At 47.4% G+C, this 12,125-nt stretch overlaps 1 protein-coding gene across 1 annotated transcript; it reads right to left on the bottom strand.

The window, feature by feature from the left end:
• Positions 1 to 7,684: 7,684 nt before the first annotated feature.
• LOC119299649 (heavy metal-associated isoprenylated plant protein 41-like) lies at positions 7,685 to 8,694 on the bottom strand. Its single transcript, XM_037576816.1, has 3 exons — positions 8,502 to 8,694; positions 8,113 to 8,311; positions 7,685 to 7,982 (listed from the first exon to the last, which is right to left on the bottom strand). The coding sequence occupies exons 1-3, from the start codon at positions 8,692 to 8,694 to the stop codon at positions 7,685 to 7,687; spliced, it is 690 nt and encodes a 229-aa protein (XP_037432713.1).
• Between the last annotated feature and the right edge of the window lie 3,431 nt (positions 8,695 to 12,125).

Genomic DNA, 12,125 nt, shown 5'->3' on the forward strand with positions numbered 1-12,125 from the left:
TTTTGTTCATATCACATGTAATAGGAAACTAGCACAATATCCCATCGAATATTGTAGTCTAATTCGGCTGAGGATTTGCTTTGATTTACCGTGATTACCAAGGCATGTATTACTATATATTGTGAATACAAGGCAGCCCCATGTGTGGCGTACAAAACACAAAAACACTTGTTTTCTTGGTATCAGACAACTCGACCCGGCCTCTTCCAACCCCATCGCTGCTCACCACCGATTCAATCTCGCCTCCAGCTCATGTCGACCATCCCAGGCACCGCATCAGCTACCAGCCCCAGCCTCTCCTCCACCTTGCTCGCACCCATGAACTCCATCTCCGGCACCTTCGTCACCGCTGCTATGCCTGCCTCCGCCTCTCTGGCAGTGCATGTCACCAGCGTGCGCACTCATGTGCCTGTCACGCTCAACCTCCATGCCTCGAACTTCACCAAGTGGCGGATACTCGTTCGCGTCCTCCTTGGCAAGTATGACTTGCTCCCTCACGTCAACGTCGTCACCGCCGCGGCAGACCGCACGCCGGACTGGACTCGCGATGACTACGTCATTCGGTCCTGGCTCTACGGGTCCATCTCCAATGAAATCCTGGACATAATCATGGCGGAGGATCAGACCGCCCACAAAGCATGGATGCTCATCACCAACCTGTTTCTGGACAATCATATGACTCGAGCTATTTACCTTGAGGTGGAGTTCCGAGGTCTCATCCAAGGTGACCTCTCCATCACAGCCTACTGTCATCGCCTCAAGGCCCTTTCGGATGCTCTCAGCAACGTCGGCACCCCGTCTCCGACCAAACTCTTGTCCTCAACTACCTCCATGGACTCAATCTGCACTTCTCGGACATCACGACGATCGTCACCATGCAGAATCCCCTTCCGTCGTTCCACCAGACGTGGTCCTTGCTGACCCTCCGCGAGACCCAGCTCGCGAACTCCACTGCGCTCGGGACCCAGACGGCTCTCTATGGTGGTGCGCCTCCGCACGGCGGCAGCGGCTCCACCCCCTCTGGTCCTCACCACGGCTATGGTGCTCGGCATGGCAACGACGGCGCTCGGCATGGCTACAGCTCTGGGGGTGGCTCCTCCGGTGGAAACCGCAACGACGGAAACTGGCGGAAGAAGAAGGGTGTCGGCGGTGGGAACGGCGGCAACATCGGCCGCTCCAACTCCCATGACGGGAGTCTCCAGCGCGGGGCCTCCTCCTCTGTCGGTCCCTGGGTCTGCTTCAATCCATATACGGGGCAGGCCCAGCACCTTCAGACGCCCCCAGCAGCACGGCCCAGTGCCGGGGCCGGCCTCCCGGCCTCCAGTTCTCCCGCCAGCCCAGGCGTTCACCTCCCTGGCCCCGTTGCACGGCCAGGCCTTCGGCAGCAATCCGCCGCCAACTCTTGCATACGGCGGCACCGCGACGTGGGACTGCTCCGCCCTTCTCGCTGCCCTGAATAATGTCACGACTCCATCGACAGTCGGTGAGTGGGTAATGGACTCAGGAGCCACGGCACACATGGCCTCTGACCCCGGTATGCTTCAACATCTCACACCTTCTCCCTCCTCCTCTGTTGTCACCGTGGGCAATGGTTCCACCTTGCCCATCTCACACACTGGACACACATCTATACCTTCATCGACTCGTTCTCTTTTCCTTCGCAACGTCTTGCTTGTCCCTCATATTGTCAAGAATTCACTTTCAGTTCGTCACTTCACAATTGACAATCTTTGTTCTATAGAATTTGACCCCTTCGGTTTCTCTGTGAAGGATCTTCGCACCAAGGCCGTGATTCTTCGATGCAATAGTCTCGGAGACCTCTACATCTTCCCATCATCGGTCGTCAACCACCACGCCCATGGACTCCTCGCCACCACCTCCACCGAGCTTTGGCACCGTCGCTTAGGTCATCCGGGACGTGACGCCATGTCCCACCTTCATAAGAAATCTGTTATTTCATGTAATAAAGCAGCCATGCATGTTTGCCATGCTTGTCAACTCGGCAAACACATGTGCTTGCCTTTCGCTAGGTCTACTTCCATAAGCGTCGAACCATTTAAGTTGATTCATTGTGATCTTTGGACTTCTCCACTTTTGAGTAATTCCGATTTCAAGTACTATCTTGTTATCGTTGATGATTTTTCTCATTTCATGTGGACCTTTCCTCTCCGGAAAAAGTCTAATACCATGGCGATTCTTCTTAATTTTGTTGCTTACATTCGCACCCAATTCTCACGTCCTCTTGTTTCCATGCAAGCTGACAATGGGACTGAGTTTATCAACTCCACGGTCACCTCATTTTTCTCGACTCACGACATTCACCTCCGTTTTTTGTGCCCCTACACGTCCGCCCAAAACGGTAAGGCCGAATGTGCCATTCGCACCCTCAATGATGTCACTCGCATCCTCCTATTCCAATCCTCCATGCCGCCGCCCTACTGGGCCAAGGCTCTCGCCACGGCAACATATCTTGTCAACATCCGCCCCTCACAATCCATTGGCTTTCAAATTCCCTATGTTCATCTCTACGACGCCACGCCAAACTATGCCGCTCTTCGTGTTTTTGGTTGCTTATGTTACCCCAACCAATACGCTACAGCCAAACACAAACTCGCACCTCGGTCAACTGCATGCGTCTTCTTAGAATATCCGTCTAACCACAAGGGTTTCCGTTGTGTAGATATATCTACCCGTCGAGTAATCATCTCTCGTCATGTCATATTCGACGAGACGATTTTTCCTTTCTCCTATTCTGCCCAACGCCCTACGAACCCCTTGGTCGAGCTTGATTTCCTTGTTGACTTGGTCGCTTCACAACACACACCATCCAGTCCTGTCCTACCCAACGTGCATGTGCATGCCAACCCCTCCACACCGAATAAGTTTTTCTACCGGTGGCGGGATGTACCGGTGAAGAATCTACCACAAACGTTGCTTTGAGATTGCTGTGGCTGGTAGACCCCACTATGCTTTTGTTTCTCCTTTTTAGCAATACGAATCTTATACAAACACATATACAAGGTTGGGCGAGGTCCACAGCAGTACCTTTTGTCAGGTGGCAGGGTGAGAGATTGAGCAGATGAACGAGCTGCATGCACGTATTAAATACTTGCACTTTATTTTCCATGCCATATTTTAAAAGGTTGATAACTTTTGAACTAAATATCCAGTTTTGAAATATTATATATTTTTGAATTCAGCGCGACAAGACCTTTAAAACAAGATCAATCTTGGATGCACTTTGGCTAGTTTGAATTTTACTGTTTCACTCATTTTAGAGAAAGCATTTCAGTCAATTTCACATTTCACTAGTTTCGAAAAACCTTCCAATCAGTTTCACATTTCACTAGATTCAGAAAACACATTACAATCATTTACAAATAATAGATTTCACTCATTTTAGAAAACACATTACACTCATTTATGAAAGATAGATTTCATTCATTCAGAAAACACATTACACTCAGTAAATTGAAAAAACTATGTTTCACTTGTTTAAAAAAAACCTTGTCCACCCATTACAAAAGATATATTTCAAAACTAATTTCACTGTGCGCTTGCGAAACTGATATTTCACTCATATAAAAATTGATTTGAATCATTTCACTAAATATATTTCATCACATTTCTTATAAAAATGGGTTATTTCACATATTTCTTACGAAATAGGTTTGTTCTTGCTATTTCTTTTGAAATAGGTTTCTTTTGAATATTTGTTTACTCATCCTCACAAATTTAAGTTTTCGATTTCAGTAAAATTATTTCACTAAAAAACACATTAATTTCACTCATTCCAGAAAACACATTACACTCATTCAATTGAAATACTATATTTCACTCATTTCAAAATACCTTTTTCACTCATTACAAAAGATATATTTCAAAACTAATTTCACTGTGCGCTTGCAAAACTGATATTTCACTCATATAAAAATTAATTTCAATCATTTCAATAAACATATTTCACACGTTTGAAAATATTTCACTCAAAAATTATATTGAAATACTATATTTCATCCATTACAAAACTAATTTCAAAATTATTTTAGCTCATTTCTAATTTCACTCAATACAAGTTTAGCTCATTTCAAAATAAATTCACTAAAATGAAAAACAAATTTCCCACACGGAATTAATAGATTCAACGAAATAAGTGAGTTGAAACGTTGAAATTTAAACATGTTTCAAATATATCCAAGAATGATCTTGCTGTAAAGGTCTTGACCCTGGGAGTTCAAATATAATAAAAAAATTAAAAATAAAACTATAGATTAAAAGATATGCGTGATTGAAATTATCAAAGCGAAAGCAAAATGCATGCGTGCTTCATAAGTACTTGTGTGTCAGCCAGAGATGGTCACGCATGCATGTCTCCTTCATCTGACATATGATGGGTCCTAGTGCAGAAAATACATCGCATGCAAATCTAAAGAAATGAGTGAAATACATATCCCGGTACATCCCGGCACCGGTAAAAAGAGCTTTGCGCCCTCCACACCGGGGCGAACCACACCAGCGAGCACCCCACCAACCCACTTCCCATCAGCCCGCACCCCGCCCGGCTCTTCCACATGCTCACTTCCCAGCCATCCGCCTGGCTTTCCCGCTCACCCGCAACCCGCCATGCGTGCCAACCCGCAACCCGCCATGCATGTCGATCCACAACCCGCCATGCATGGTGGCTCCCCATCTACTCCCACGACGGACCGGCCCAGTTCTTTTCCTGGTCCGCCCTTTCCTTCCACACGCACGACGACGCCCGCGGTCGCTCCTAGCCCGACGCCGTCTGACTCCTCAGCGTCCACTAGTCCATCCCCGCCGGTCGTGGTGCACCGGTCCCCTTCCCCGTCCAACACTCACACCATGGTAACTCGTGCTAAACGTGGCCTCTTCCAGCCCGTTGATCGTCTTAATCTCTCCGCGACTCACTCCATTCCCTCTTCTATTCCGAAAACATACCGGGGTGCACTCCATGACCCGCACTGGCGTCGTGCTATGACCGAGGAATTTGATGCTCTTGTCACTAACCGGACGTGGTCTCTTGTGTCACGTCCTCCTCGTGCTCATGTTGTTTCAGGGAAGTGGATTTTCAAACATAAATTCCACTCGGACAACAGCCTTGCCCGGTACAAGGCCCGATGGGTGGTACGAGGTTATTCTCAACAACAGGGCATTGATTTCGATGAGACACTCAGTCCCGTTGTTAAGCATGCGATGATCCGCATCGTTCTCAGTCTTGCGGTCTCTCGGTCGTGGCCGATTCACTAGCTCGACGTCAAGAATGCTTTTCTCCATGGCACTCTTGACGAGGAGGTCTACTGCCAGCAGCCTCCCGGCTTTGTTGACGCTCGCTGCCCGGACTACGTGTGTCGCCTGCACAAGTCTCTTTACGGCCTTAAGCAAGCCCCACGCGCTTGGTACCAGCGGTTTGCCCTCTTTGCACATCGGCTTGGCTTTGTCGCTTCCAAGTCGGATGTGTCTCTCTTCATCTACAGGCGCGGCACCGATCTCGCTTACCCCTTATTGTATGTGGACGACATTGTTCTCACTGCATCGACGGATCAGCTCCTCCGACACCTGACACAGCAGCTCCACACAGAGTTCGCCATGACCGACCTTGGTGCTCTGTCATTCTCCCTTGGCATCTCTGTCACTCGGACATCCTCGGGCATGGTCCTCTCTCAGCAACAGTATGCCTTGGAGTTACTTCACCGCGTCGGCATGGTTGATTGTAACACCTCCGCTACTCCTATCGACACCAAGTGCAAGCTCTCGGCTCGGGATGGCCCTCTTCTCTCCGATCCCACCGAGTATCGGAGCTACGTCGGTGCTTTGCAGTATTTGACACTCACGCGACCGGACATCGCGCACGCAGTTCAGCAGGCCTATTTATACATGCATGCACCCCGAGAGCCTCATATGCACTTGGTTAAGCGCATTCTCCGGTACATAAAGGGCACCCTCGACCTCAGCTTGCACCTCTCAAGTTCCTCCTCCACAGTGCTTACAGCCTACTCTGACGCTAATTGGGCTGGGTGCCCTGATACTCGATGCTCTACGTCTGGCTACTGCGTCTATCTCGGAGATAACCTTGTCTCTTGGTCGTCTAAACGACAGACCACCGTAGCTCGCTCCAGTGCCGAGGCATATTATCGCGCGGTTGCTCATGTTGTTGTTGAGTGTTGTTGGATCCGTCAGCTTCTTGGTGAGCTTCATCGCCCTCTGACGTCTGCCACAGTTGTCTTCTGTGACAATGTTAGTACTGTCTACATGGCCTCTAATCCGGTCCAGCATCGTCGCAACAAGCACATTGAGACTGACATCCACTATGTTCGGGAGAAGGTGTCGCTTGGTGAGGTCCGGGTTCTTCATGTGCCATCCTCGCATCAGTACGCTGACATCATGACAAAAGGATTGCCCTCACAACTCTTCTCTGAGTTTCACTCCAGCTTATGCTTGCTTCTGTACGACGCACAAGCTGAGGGGGATGTTAACGTATACCTTTTGTTCATATCACATATAATAGGAGACTAGCACAATATCCCACCGAATATTGTAGTCTGATTCGGCTGAGGATTTGCTTTGATTTACCTTGATTGCCAAGGCATGTACTCCTATATATTGTGAATACAAGGCAGCCCCATGTGTGGCGTACAAAACACAAAAACACTTGTTTTCTCTTTGGCGTCATTCCTTAGGTTGGGGCGTTTGGCTTTGGCAGTATCCTTTTGGATGTTGGCGGCTTCGGGTGCGGTCAATGACCGAGCATCGCAGGCTATGCAGTTTGTTGTTCTCCGTGCATTTGTCGAGGCCCAAACTTGCTTCCCTTCTACTCCCTCCGTTCCTAAATACTTGTCTTTCTAGGCATTTCAAATGGACTCAACATACGGATGTATGTAAACATATTTTAAAGTATAGATTCACTCATTTTGCGCCGTATGTAGTCACTTGTTGAAATCTCTAGAAAGACAAGTATTTAGGAACGGAGGGAGTAGTTTGTTGTTCTCGTGGAGGTCGCGACGAGAGTTGTGCTTTGTGTTGCATGTTCGCTTCTTGTGGGGGTGCTCCAGTCCTAGTCTAGCTAGGTTGTGTGGACATGGAGTTGTATTTTTGCTCAGTGATCCCATTTCCCATGGTTAGCTAAGTTTTGTGTGGTTTCCGGGTCCAATTTTTCGTGTAAAGTGAATTAATTTTCTTTTTCAGAATGCAATGCAAGAACTTGTCTCCTTCAACGAGGTTCCCTCAAAAAAGAAACCCAAATGAAAAATGTCACACATGTGGCACGAAGTAAAACCGCCTTGACGTTTTTACAACTAAAATTGTCATAAAAAACTTAAAAACACTGAAACTTGCCATCCAAACAGAAAGTTGTCATGCTTCACAACTAAAATTGCCCAGGTAACTAAGTTGCTATCAAAAAACGTCATGGCGGAATTGTTTCGTGGCACACATGTGACACTTATCAGGGTCCAGAAAAAAAGTTATCCAGGCAAATGTTCGAACAGAACAGAAACCACGAGAAAGGCACATGCAAACTGCTCCACACAAGAGAACATGAGTAGCGTAGGCAGTTCTCATCACCACATAAAAAATATCTTTCATACTGTTAATGGACAGCAGACAGAGCAGCTCAAAGGCTGGAATAACGGGGAGGCAGCTTACTGAGCCAGACTCCAGTCCCCAGTCACAGAACCAACGAAAAAACAGAGGGAGTGAGCGAGAACATGAAAGTGCAGCCATTACGCAGAGGGAATTCTTGGTCACACCTTTCGCCATCTCCTCTCTTCTGGTTATATCCGGGGTAATCTTCCTTCCGGAAGACGAGCGACTTGAACATAACAAGTGAAAACTCAGAGGCCAGCTCTTCAATCTCCCATCTGTTGTAACGCTCCCCTGTCTTGTGGCTAACATGGATCTCACCGTCAGGATGAAGAAGATGGCTTGCATTGCGGAAGAACCTCCTCACCAGCACCTGATGCGCGCTACAAGTCCAAAGAAGAAAGTCATGACAGTAACGGCAGAAATCCAGGAGTTAACCAAAGATTATCAGCAAATGGTACATATATTACGATGACCTGACTGGAAAAAAAAACAGCGGGAGGGTACCCATACCTGATCATATGCGCTTGAGTCTCCTCTCCTATAAACCCAGCATGGGGCAAATTGAAGATAATCCGTTCGAACCGAGTAAACTTGAGATCAACGTGTTTCTTCGTGTTTTTCACATCGACGCCATGCAAGACCGTGGCGCCCATCCTCTTCAGCTCCTTGACATTTGATTCCGCTTGGCTATACATGCCAATTAGATCACCTGTACATCAAACGTGATTGCCAGCAAGAATTGGCGCAAGGGAGAATAAATTAGTACTAGCATAGAAACGACCACAAAGGCACACTAATTAACCTTTTTTTGAATAAACACACTAATTAACATCACTACTCACTACCATATGTACGATCGAGCAGTAAGAGAAAACGTCAAATCGGAAAGGATATCGTACTGTAGGAGTCCAGGGATGTGGCGACGATGCAATCTCCGGAGCCGAAGGCCGTGGCGAGCGCCCGCAAAAAGGAGAGGTCACCGTCGCCGACGATCAGGATGCTCTGCGAAGAGGAATAATGCTTTACCCACTTCACCCGGCCAACCTTCTTCCCCTCCACGACAGGCGCCACCTCCACCACCGGCGGCGCCATTCCTTTTCACCCGCGAGAGCAAGGCCACGGCTACGGGTGTGTGTTTGAGAGTGACAAGAACCGGCAAAGCGTGAGGTGTGGAGTCCCATCCAGTGCAAATCGAACCGTCCCGGCGAGGGGTTGAAGACGCACGACGTGGGAAGGAAGATTAAGGGGCTGCTGGGTCGCCTTGGGTTCTGCATGGTGTGTTCAGTGTTCTGGGGCTGGGTGATCTGACAGACTCGGTGATCCATTAATTCTGAGCTCGTGCGTGGGAATCTCAAACGTTGAGAGTGGAGCGTGAAGTATTTCTTCGGAGGCAAAACCGCAAAAGTTTTATTGCATGATTTTTTTCCTGAAAACAGTAGTACTTCCTCGGTAAACTACTCTTATATTACTACTACTCCCTCCGTTCATTTTTGTAAGTCATTTCAGGCAGCTCAAAATGGGTTGTTTTATACATTGTCTGGAATGTCTTCAAGGTCTTATAAAAGTGAACAGAGGGAGTACTTTAGATTACTACTTTAATGATCTAAACGCTCTTATATTAGTTTACGAAGAGAGTAGCATTCTTATGTGTATTTGTACACTGGGCATCGTGGAACATGACAGCCTCTGGGACATGCACAGCCGACCTGGCTCGCAACAGATCGATACACCGTGCACACCGTCGAGAAGAAATACATTGCTTAGGTTGCACACAAGCGCCATTCTCATCACTCTTCGAGCAAGAGGATGTGATTGCATAAAAAAACGACCTCCGACGAAGCCCTCACGTAAGCAGATCTATGAAACCACGCTAAGATAATCCAAATAGTCGGTCATATGCGCTGGCAGCAAGGTGGCTCCAATTTTGAAAGTGGGCTACAAAGTAGAAAAATGCAAGCTTGGTGCCGCGAAAGATCACCCGTGTCGTTGTCACAGCACAGATGCCGTCGGAACTACGATTCCACGACAACAAACTAGCCATGACGACCTTGGGGACACGTTGAGTAGCCGACTACCACAACCGCGACATTATTCTCATCATAGTTACTACGAAAATACGTTCGATGACACTGAGGCAGGCATCATCCCAACACACTCGCCACTCGTCGCTTTGTTTGACTACAAGGATGATGCCCTAAGAGGGACACGATAGAGCCTCACCATCGTTTGACCCGAGAACGGGTCTTAGGTTTATCCCGCATCACAGGGTCAGGAAGGAGAATGAAGCACGTCACTAAAGCAACACCTTCAAGAAGGTAGTGACACCGGCGGTGTCATCGTGTTGTCGTTGCCAGCTAGTGTCGGAGATAAGGCCTTCGTCCGACTTCGTCTCGCACTCTTTGCCCACATCCAGTTAGTCCACCTTACCTTCCACCATCCAATGACCACTCGCTCATTGAAGAATAGTTGGGCCCATCGGCTAAAGGGCCCGCGGCACACTAGATCTAGGGCAAAGCCTGCCTATATACATAATTACCTTGAACCACTTCCTCACCGCAAGATTGTACCTACAATGGCTTACAAAGCCACATATAAAGGAGGACAGCAAATAGAACGCTCACCGGAGCATATTGATGACGAAGGTATTTCTCGAGCACCTTGATGGCGCTTGATGTGGACATCACGGGATATGACCAAAACTATACATTTCGTTAAGACTTGATGGTCAAGCAAAGGTACATACTTTAGTGTCGTATAAGAATTTTTCCCTCGTTACTTTGGGTCCAAGAGAAGCTACATATCATGTTTCACACGTTCTGGACTCTGGTTCGAATTACTAGCGCATGCATGACTTCAAACAATGAGAACTATCACATCTAGACTCAAATTAGGTGATCTTAGACTTTTTATAAACTTGAGCTCGTGCACTTTCTAGCGGTATCGTCACACCTCAAAATTCCATTTTAGTGTGAAGAACATTTCCAAAACAGTATGATGATGTCACAAAAACTTGGTCAGAAGGCATTGCGTCACACCCACTTAGGTCCAAGGACTTGTATCCGCCCCCTTGGCATTGGTAGCCATCCTTGGTCTTATATAGATAGACCAGCCTTGCAACATTTCTTTTGGTTTAGTTTTAATGTTGCTACACACATTCATATAGATGAGAGTCGACGAGACATCTTGTACTACGCATCTTTCGAAACCTCAATTCACCAACTATTTCATCTATATCCGCAATATCCGGGTTGCCCTTGTCATATTCTTGTATGCTCTTGATTGCCTGCAGGAATAACCTTTGTGGTCAGGTTGGTAATGCTCTGCCATGGTCAATAACCCCAAGGAGACCGGTTTAGTTTTTGCTAAAGTGCATCGTCTAGTTTTAAGTGTAGTCGGGCCATCAAAGTTCTCCATCCAAATCAAGTATCGTGCTCTCATCAAAAGATTGGGACACCCTCGTACCTATCATGTGGTATCAACACAAAGAGAAGAAAACACTATGGGAAAAAACCATTATAGGTAGGCAAACCGCAAATTGTGGGATGAAGCATGGCGGAAGATGACAATGAAGAGGTTAGTGACATGCGGGGAAAGACGTGAATAAAAAGTGACTAGAACTTCAAATTCTAAAAGTTTTGACGACGCCATGTGCTCCAAGGTTTTGATCTTGCTTCCCTGCATTAGTGGCTACACCTCGACAATTGATGTGCACCCCCCTGCACATCTATTGCTCAATGGGTGAGGATCCATCTGGTTCCAATGTGCAACGCATGATGAAGGCCTTCGACATGCCTACCATTGAGGTAGAGCCTCATGACGGGGAGAGGTGTGATGTTTCTCTGGAGGATTTACTCAGTAAGTCGTGTTGTTCCTCGCCCTTTGCTTGGGACACCGGTGCTTTTGTAGTTGGAGAAAGATGGTGCCTCTCTGTCAGAGCGGCAAAGTGGGCGCCTAGAAAAGAGAAATGGTGTGTGCAACACCCCGACGGCCAAGCATGCACAACATATGTTGTCGGCGGCTTTTGGTGAGTTGCTAGAAGTGAGCAAAGTTGAAGGCACGGAGCTCAAAATGTAGGCGTACCTGGGCATGTACAAGAAGCCGCTCTCACCGCAAGCGATCGAGGCATTGTGTGCTTTGGCGGGCATCGGGAAGTGGAAAGTGAGCCTTGCAGGTGCTTCTCCATAAGATAATGTTAGTCCATGAGGCTTCGTTTGGTCGTCTTGGGCCTTGGTACTTATGTATCTGGCTCAGATGATGTTCCTTGATGTCGTGTATGTTCCTAGTGGCTTTTTTCTAGGTTTTTTGTTCTTTGGTTTTCTCTCAGTTTTTTACCAGGCTTTTATGGGTTTTGGCCTAATTTCTCTAATAAACCGGGTCACCGGTCACCGTGTATTTTTTCTCTATCTTATTGAAATCGGCATAGCTCCTGCCTTGCCTTGTCAAAAAATAGTTTATACACAACAATCATCAACTTGACATAAAGATGTAATGGAAATTCAACAAAACAAGGCTTAGATTGGTTT

This window comes from Triticum dicoccoides, chromosome 5A (assembly GCF_002162155.2).
Source record: "Triticum dicoccoides isolate Atlit2015 ecotype Zavitan chromosome 5A, WEW_v2.0, whole genome shotgun sequence".
In the NCBI taxonomy this organism is placed as follows: Eukaryota; Viridiplantae; Streptophyta; class Magnoliopsida; order Poales; family Poaceae; genus Triticum; species Triticum dicoccoides.

Coding starts and splice junctions, on each gene's coding strand:
- LOC119299649 (XM_037576816.1), bottom strand. CDS start 8,694: ATGGCGCCGCCGGTGGTGGAGGTGGCGCCTGTCGTGGAGGGGAAGAAG. Junction 8,312..8,501: donor CACATCCCTGGACTCCTACA/GTACGATATCCT, acceptor TTTGATGTACAG/GTGATCTAATTGGCATGTAT. Junction 7,983..8,112: donor ACTCAAGCGCATATGATCAG/GTATGGGTACCC, acceptor TTGGACTTGTAG/CGCGCATCAGGTGCTGGTGA.